The following is a 9029-nucleotide window of genomic DNA, read 5'->3' on the forward strand; positions in this document are numbered from 1 at the left end:
CACTCAAACACTGAGCCACCTCCCCAGCCCTGTTTTGTGTGTCTCACTGAGTTGCTTAGCGCCTGCTCTTGCTGAGGCTGACTTTGATCCCATGATCCTCCTGTCTGAGTCTCTTGAGACCCTTGGATTACAGGCTTGTGCACGTACGCCCCGCACATTTTCTTTTCTTCAATTGTTGTTTTTTTAAAGTTTATATGGAAAATATAATTTACTTATTTATCCATTTATTTATTTGGTGGTATGGTGATTGAACCAGGGCCTTGTGCATGTGAGGCAAGCACTCTATCAACAGAGGTATGTCCCCAGCCCAACATTGAATATTTTTTACCTGCTGCTGAGGATCAAGCCCAGTGCCTCACATGTCCTAGGAAAGTGCTCTTCCACTGAGCTCCAGGCAAAGCCAATTTAAAATTACTTAACCAAGGAAGTGGATTGCAGTCCTATTTCATTCGAATTGATTGGAATTCTATTTCCTGATCATAAAAATATTTATTTTGTGTGCCCTTAAAATTATACTGTTTTGCTGGGCATGGTGGCACACACCTGTTATTCCAACACCTCCAGAGTTTGAGGAGGCCAGAGAATTAGAGTTCAAAGCCAGCCACAGCAGCACGAGGTGCTACACAAATCAGTGAGAATCTGTCTCCAACTAAAAACAAAATACAGCTGGGAGCAGTGACTTACTGGTTGAGTGTCCTGAATTGAATCCTCAATATTGGCTCATACCCAATGATACTTTAAGGCTTATGTAGTTTTGTAATTTTATAATTTGCTTAAACAAACTAAACAAAAAGCTTCAAACTAGCTCATGCAACAGTTCACAGACTCTGTTCTGATCTGTTTGTTCTCTTGACCTCCCCCCTAATGTGGCAGAATCTCACATGTGTAACAGAAATCTGTGAGACTCTCTTGTAATTTCCAAGTATTTTATACTGTGGGCATATACTTTATAATTGCCACTTAATTTTTTGATATTAAAAATACCATCACCCATGTGAGGGCAACTCCTTTCTGAGCCACTGTAGTTATTGAAACAGAGCATTCTACTGCATTAAGTCACATGACATTCCAATTTCCATTTTATAAGGACAAAGAAATAAGCAAAGGTTTTCCCTTTTAAGGATGGGGTGAGTTTTTGGACTCTCCAGTACCCCCTTCCCAGTGCCTGGCAATGGATGGGATAGTGACCTTTTCTCTGGTCCATTATCCGGGATCCTTCTTCTTTCAGACTCATCAGGATGAGCATCCAGTCCCCACCCATGCTGCTGGAGCTAGCAGGGAGCAGCCTGCTGAGTGACAAGTCCAGGGCCATCCTGGATCTGGAGGACCTGCCCATAGAGCTCTTCCCACCACTCTTTGTGGAGGCCTTCAGCAGGGGACACACTGAGGTCCTGAAGACAATGGTGCACACCTGGCCCTTCACCTGCCTGCCCCTGGGGGCCCTGATGAGGAAGCCACAGCTGGAGATGCTCCAAGTGGCCCTGGATGGGCTGGACATGCTGCTTGGCCAGCAGGATCGCCCCAGGTGAGGGGGACCCAGGTGGCCTGGAAGGGAGCAACCTCGGTGCCAGGGAAGGGATGGGTATAGGCAGGGAGAGTGGGTGCTGAAGTGTGCTCCACAGGCTTCCTGTGCTGCCAGCAAGGAGGGGTGGAGAGGTCTTGGCCATGCTGAGCCCCATCTGGGAAAGGCTTCCAGATGTGGAGGTGCTTGTGGCAGCTGTGCTGACCCTGAATGAGGCTGTACCTGCCCCTGCCTCAGTCTGTACAAGTGGGGGCACCAGGCTGGATTGGAGGGAAGTGGGTGGATAAAAGTGAGACAGAAGGAAGAGGTGGAGCAGGGAGCAGCAGCTGAGAGGGGAAGGAAGGGGCTTCAGGGCTGAGACTCTGCTGTCATCCACGCAGGAGGAGGAAACTGCAGGTGCTGGATTTGCGGAGGGCTCCACGGAACTTCTGGAGGACGTGGTCTGGAGCCGTGGTCGATGCCTGCTCACCAGAGGACATTAAGAAGAATCAAACATTGAAACTTGGTCCAGCAATGGCAGCTAAGCTGCCCTTGAAGATATTCATAGACTTGTGCCTCACAGAAGGGCCCATGGATGAATTCCTGACTCACTTATTCCTGTGGGTCATACAGAGAAGGGACAGGCTGCACCTGTGCTGCAGTAGGCTGAAGATCTTTGGGAAACCCACCCACCACACCAGGAAGGTCCTGAGACTGCTGCAGCTGGACTCTGTCCAGAAAGTGGAAGTGCACTGCACCTGGGTGCCCTCCACCTTGGCTGCTTATGCTCCTTTCTTGGGCCAGATGAGGAACCTGAGGAAGCTGCTTGTCTCCCAGGTCCACGTGCCTGCCCACACCTCCCCAGAGGAGCAGAAGTGGCTGCTCGCAAAGCTTACCTCACAGTTCCTCAGGATGGACTGCCTGCAGAAGTTCTGTGTGGATGCTGTCCTCCTCCTCGAGGGCCACCTGGAGCAGGTGCTGAGGTGAGTAAGGAGGGTGAGCATCCTCTACAGATCACTTACAGGAAATCTGAAAGGGCACCTACTGTGTGCCAGTCACTGACACTCTCATGGTGAACAAGACACTGGAAGATAAATAACCCATCATCTGTTCCTATTGTATCCTGAAGCTCCATCTTCTAACCTGTGTTAGAGCAAAGGGCTAAACCAGGGTCCATGATCTGGGAGGTGCCACCATGCTGGGAAACCAGCTGATGGGGACTGGATTTAATGAGGTTGGTTGAGTTTCCTTTCCTGAGAGGCCTGTCTAGCAACAAGGGTGCAAAGCAGGGTAGAGGAGAGGGCAGTGAAGGAGGGGAAGTCCCTACACCTGTACCCCCAACAGGGAAGCTCTGTGCTCTCCAGCTGGTAGCACAGAGACCCACCTCTAATGCTCATGTAAGGAAGGCTGTTCTGAGCTCCAGGTAGTGATTCTGCAGTCTAGGGTGAGGAGCAGGGATGGAGGCCTTGCTGAGGGTGCAGGGTGTGAACTCTGTGGGGGTTAAACCCAGTAGGTTTTGTCATATCATGCCTGGATTTGTCCTTCATACATGACTGCCCTTGACCTCCTCTGATCAGAGATGTGGCTTTCTGCTTGTTATTGAGGATGGGGTTCTTAGAGATGGTGGATCCACCTAGTCACAAAAGTGGTGATAAAAGGCTCAGACTAAAATGCAGTGACCTGAACGGGCAGATTCTGCAAAATGTCAACCAGGTTCAGATGGCCATGGTGACATTGGGTTTGGGCCAATTCATTTTCTCCCTCAGAACTAACTGCCTTGTTTCTCCTTAGGCACCTGACGACCCCCCTGGAGGCCCTCTCAATAACCAACTGCCCGCTCTCAGAATCCGACTGGAATTATCTCTCCCAATGCCCAAACACCAGCCAGCTCAGACACCTGGATCTAAGGGGCATCAAACTGACCAATTTCAGTCCGGTGCCCCTCCAAATTCTTCTGGAGATGGTTGCAGCCACCCTGAAGAGCCTGGACTTGGAAGCCTGTGAGATGACAGACTCCCAGCTCCAAGCCATCCTGCCTGCCCTGAGCCGCTGCTCCCAGCTCAGGATCTTGTGCTTTTTCGGGAACCGCATCTCCATGTCAGTCTTGAAGGACCTGCTGCTTCACACTGCCAGGCTGAGTCAGTTGAGCAGAGAACTGTACCCTGCCCCTCTGGAGAGCTATGATGCCCAGGGTGCCATCCACCCAGGGAGATGTTCCCAACTCTGTGCTGAGCTCACAGCAATACTGAAGGAGTTTAGGCAGCCAAACGTCCTTATTTTCCGTACTATCTCATGTCCTCAATGTGGCCGCATGTTCCTCTACAACCAGGGCCTCATTCACTGTTCCTGTCCAACAGCTGCCTAGTTGGGTGTGTATAAAAAGCTGTCTTATAGACAACTGGAGGTATAACCGTGATGTAGTATGATTGTGAAGGAAACTCAGAGCCCAGCATTTCAGACACTGCTTGAAATGTGGATGGGGAAAGGAAACTGAAGCAGGGGACACATTGGAAGAAATCCCTTGAAGACTGGACCTTCTGTATAGAGCCATATGTGTCTGTATAGGGTCATAACTAGGGACCTGAATTTCTAGAATGGGATTTAGGCTTCATGCACATATGAAGAAGCTATTTTGTTTCATGGATGGTCCATAAATGAATAGTAAGAAATGAACAGAATCTCAAGGTTAGTCTTCTCATGTCCTCTGGGATGGATTTTCCTGGATTTCTAATTTAAACCTTGGGATTCTCCAGATGCTTATGGAGAAAGATGTCCCTGGGTTCTTGGTGTTCAATGAGGTTCAGCCCTGGGAACTCAAGGTATCAAACTGAAATTTGGTCATTATGTGTGGGGGCTACTCTGTGGTTTAAGGTATACAGGTGCCCACAGCAGGCGTGGAACATTCTAAGTGGTCAGTGAAATTGGAAGAAAACCATTTCTCAGGGGACTTCAGTGCCATCTAGACACTCAGCACTGGCCCTTCCTTGTGGGTCTCTGTATAGACCCAGAAGCCTTGGGTCCTGGGCTTTGGCTGCACCGGCAACAGGCCAGAGCCTCTGGGCCTCACCAAACCTTGCCTGCCATCCTGCTGGGTAGTCTTTCCTTAATTAAACTAGCAATGTGTACCAATAAAGGTATCCAGATTACCTTTCAGCAAAATAGTAGAATCATTTATGTAGATGACACTTGCAAACATTCCTAACTCAAACTGAATAAATTACAACCTCTGGTGAGGTGGGGGCTGCTCATGACTGGCAGATCTTCCTCTAACACTTCCAGTCTATCCCTACCTAGGGACACAAAATGGCCTCTTTTAATCAGTAGATGGTGAGAGGATGAGTAAGCATAGGGTAGCTCTGGGGAAATGCATGACCCTGACGTGCTGCCTCGTCTGAGACCATGATCCCCTAAGTGACGGCTCCTGCTGAAGACTCATGCTGGTGGGGTTGTGCAGTGACCTTAGCCTTAGCTTCCCATCTGAGGAGAAGGAAGTCACCCAATTTTTATTTGAGGTTTTCTAAAGCTGCCTGTGTGTGTGTTTAATTTGAACCTGAAGGCTTCTCCACACATAGTGAATGGGAACCCAATTTGATGTGTAAGCAGACTGCAGCTCCCTCTAGGAACAGTCCTGGCCATGCACAGCCAGCCCATCTGGCCCCCACCCAGCGATCTTTGTGCTTCACCACTGTTTATGAGAATTCCTTACCTAGGGCTCTAAATCTAGCATGCACGTGGGGCAGGTGGAAAGTTCAACAGCATTCATTCTGCACTGCTGCTGCATTTAGAATCAAATAAAGGCAAGGAAGATCTGCAGTTCGAGATTTGTCATCATTTGTTCTTTTAAGGATCTTCATGACCATAAAGGGACTTGAAGGTATTCTGGTGTGTTCAGACTCCTTGAATTGTATAAGGACTGCGAGGTCCATGTGTCCCCACACAGCTCTGGGGATAAAGCGCCCAGACTGCTCTTTGAAATCCTCATCTTTTGACTCTAGGTTCATGTGTGCTGTGAGAGAACACAGGAATGTAGGAGGTCATGACAAACAAGACCAGGTGTGTAAGGGTGGCCAGGTCAGGAGGAGACTGGTTTCCACTCCCTGCAGTGCTACTATAAGGTGCACATTCCTTTGTGCATCTGCATCAAAAGAGTCTAGATCCCCTTCTGGAACACTGGCCAATTTCACCTGTACAATCTAGGAACCCAGAACCCATGCTTTTCTACAGAAATGAGTGAACTTCATAAAAAATAACTGAGGGCCTGGGGACATAGCTCAGTGGTAGAGCACTGGCCTAGCATGTGGAAGGTCCTGGGTTCCATCCCCAGCACCACAAAAGTACGTGAACAAATAAATGAATAAATAAATCCAATATTGATGTGACTCCAGAGGGAAGTTTTAATTTGAAAAAAAATTATCTATATCTGAGGAGTACTTGAAAAGAAATAACCAGAACCCACATGAAAACAATCAAATGCATTCTTTAATTAGTATTCACAGGCATGTAAAATTGATGCCCTTAAACATAGTTTTTCAAAACAACAGAAAACCCAGGTTGGGGGTGAAGGGAAAGTGAAGAAAGAGAGACAGATAAGAAAGAAATGAAAGACAGAGACCAGGCAGAGATACACACGAGAGTTGATTTTTCACACTTGACAAGTAAAGGCCATTTCTCTATAGGAGAGAGGGGGCAGAACAGGCTTCAGTTCTAGGACTTTTATGGGGGAGGATCTGGAATCAGAGCCCAGTGGGTCGTCATGCAGATGGTTAAGATTTGGGTTTGTATGGAGGAGTGGTGAGCGTTTCTCAGAAATGCCCTTGGGTGGGAAATTGAAATGTTTTCCTTAATATATCAGGTGTCATTTAAGATGCCATCCAGGTGCTAAGCAAGGACCTTATAGTGAGAAACTGATGTGACTCCATTTTTGATATACCAGCCTCTACCTCAGAGCAGGGCCTGTCCAAAGCAGGTGGGAGGGGATGATCCATTGTTGCTAGGTGCATAGCTACCCCTAACTGCAGTGACCAGATAGCCTTGTCTCAGCAATTCAAGACCAAAGAATGCTTGAGACCTGATTTTGGACCATAGCAACAACCAATCAGTGTGAGACAGGGAACATATCTAAAATGCCAGGTGAGCCTCACAGTAGTTTTGGTGATTGAAAACATGATAGGAAACCATGTAGTTTAGCGCATACACGCCTCTCAGCTTAAACCAATCAGTTCAAATATAACCACCTCTTGAACTAACCAATCACCCTCACCCAACTTGTTCCCACCAGAGAATGTGCTAATCAATGTTAAGAGTTTTTGTTTGATTTTCCCATGGTGTGAAATGATTTGCTGTCTGATGTTGAGTATCCCAAGAAAACCTATAAATCGTCACTGAACTAAGGGCCAGGACTCACTCTCTGGGACTGCTGCATCCTAAGCGGTTGTGAGTCCAGGCTCAAGACTACAATAAAGACTCTTGTGAGATTGCATCAGATTCCGCTCCTGGACGTTTATTGGGGTCCCATGAATCTGGCATTATAATAGGCACTAAAAAGAAAAGAAAAATTGGAAGGGAGTTGTTAGAGACACAGCAGAGACTCCTAAAACCTTACACTACCCTTGGGGACAGGGACTGGGAACCAGGCTTTGGTTCCCCTACAAGGTAAAGGGTGTTTGGGGGGGATTGGCTCAGCAAACAGGCTTGAGAAGTATAAGATTCTTGCTTAGGATCTGGATGGCCATTTTAAGTGACAGCAGCCATTTTAAGGAAAAATTTTTGCTTTCCCACCCAACCCTAACCACCCATATTAGGACCCACCTGGCTCTGATTCCTGAGCCTCCCAAGATCGGGTTCCCTGGTGTGCCCAATCTCCCCTTTGAGGTTAACTGATTTTCCCGGGGCCCCAATCTTGATTCCATTATGGAACCCGCTTCTCCCTTCTTCCAAAGGCCCTCTCTGCCCCCACCACCAGACATTTCATCTCCAGTCAACCTAAATAAAGGACCTACAGTTCCCGGGAAGTGACGGTAGATCGTCTGGCACTCTGTGTGGTTGGGGGCACCCCCAGGCACAACATTCACAGCTACTGCTGATCCCTCCTATCGACTCAGTGTATAAGTGGTCATTTATTTGGGTCCTGGGTTTTGAGACAAAAGCACGGAGGATGATTGGGAGCTGTTCCTGGTGAGACGACCTCTCAGCCTTGGGTTATTCCCGATGGACATTTTGCCCATCTATGGGTATCTGTACCTTATACGCGCTTTTGCCCCTACTACATTGTCCTGGCTGGGTCCCAAGTACCTCTGTGGGATCCTGGTCTTACGCTTACCCAGCGGGGTTGACAACCACTTGAGCATAACCATGCTCTCAACCAGGTGATACTCAAGACTTGGGGATGGCCCACGTTTAAATTAGAGAGAGAGAGAGAGAGAGAGAGAGAGAGAGAGAGAGAGAGAGAGAGAGAAAATTTTTTAATATTTATTTTTCAGTTTTCAGTAGACACAAAAATCTTTATTTATTTTTTTTTTTTAATTTTTATGTGGTGCTGGGGATCGAACCCAGTGCCCCGCGCATGCCAGGTGAGTGCGTTACCGATTGAGCCACATCCCTAGCCCTCACTTTGATTTCAAAGATCTTTTTTTAAATATTAAATATCATTCATCATGGAGTAAAACAAGTCTAACCAGAGAAAAATGTCTTTGATGATTGTTGGTGGAAACAAGGGACTTTCAAATCTCTTTTTAGCCTCTTTAGTCAGTCTGCAGTAGGTCAGGCAGAATAGGCCTGATCAGTAAGTAGCTCCTTTTGATATTTACATCATAGGTTCAAATTGCCAAAAATATTTTAGGATACCCACTCCCAAATAATTGTTTCTATTTTGAAATTGTCTGTATTTAAAATAAATTTACTGAGTTCCTGAGGTTTTGAACAAATTATTGATAAAAGTTGGAATACTTTCTTTCTGAAAAGTGTACACATATGTGTTGTATATTTTTTCCTTGTTTAGAAAAGGGGCAAAAAAAGATGTGACAGAATCCACAATAAATTGAGAGCTTTTCTGTTTTGAGTGAAAGTTTCTAAGACGTGTCAAACGAGAATGTTATAATTTTGCAAAATGAAATAGGTGATCATCTTCTGTATAAATTTCAATCAAATGATTTTAGGAAAAAAGTGATGGTTTCAAAAGCTGTGGTGTTTATAGATATTGCAAATATAGCTTTTGCCTTTTCAGAATGTTGGAGAAATGTTTTTGAAAATATATTTGTGTGTAAAAATATGTTTGTGTGCAATAGCTAGAAGAATGCCTGTGTTTTATGTCATTATTCATGTTCTAATTTTTGCTCTTTGTACAGTTTATCTTTTTGCTTATTCTTCATTATTTCAGACTCATAATAAATTTATTTATTTTTTTTTACATCTCAGAAACTTTATTTTTTATTTTTTTTAATTTTTTATTGTTGGTTGTTCAAAACATTACATAGTTCTTGATATATCCTATTTCACACTTTTGATTCAAGTGGGTTATGAGCTCCCATTT

At 45.9% G+C, this 9029-nt stretch overlaps 1 protein-coding gene across 1 annotated transcript; it reads left to right on the top strand.

The window, feature by feature from the left end:
• The first annotated feature begins 1238 nt into the window (after positions 1 to 1238).
• Positions 1239 to 3866, top strand: LOC114082609 (PRAME family member 12-like). The gene is made up of 3 exons (XM_071618564.1): positions 1239 to 1525; positions 1906 to 2484; positions 3293 to 3866. The coding sequence occupies exons 1-3, from the start codon at positions 1239 to 1241 to the stop codon at positions 3864 to 3866; spliced, it is 1440 nt and encodes a 479-aa protein (XP_071474665.1).
• Positions 3867 to 9029: the final 5163 nt, after the last annotated feature.

Source organism: Marmota flaviventris, chromosome 10, assembly GCF_047511675.1.
Source record: "Marmota flaviventris isolate mMarFla1 chromosome 10, mMarFla1.hap1, whole genome shotgun sequence".
Taxonomy (NCBI): Eukaryota; Metazoa; Chordata; class Mammalia; order Rodentia; family Sciuridae; genus Marmota; species Marmota flaviventris.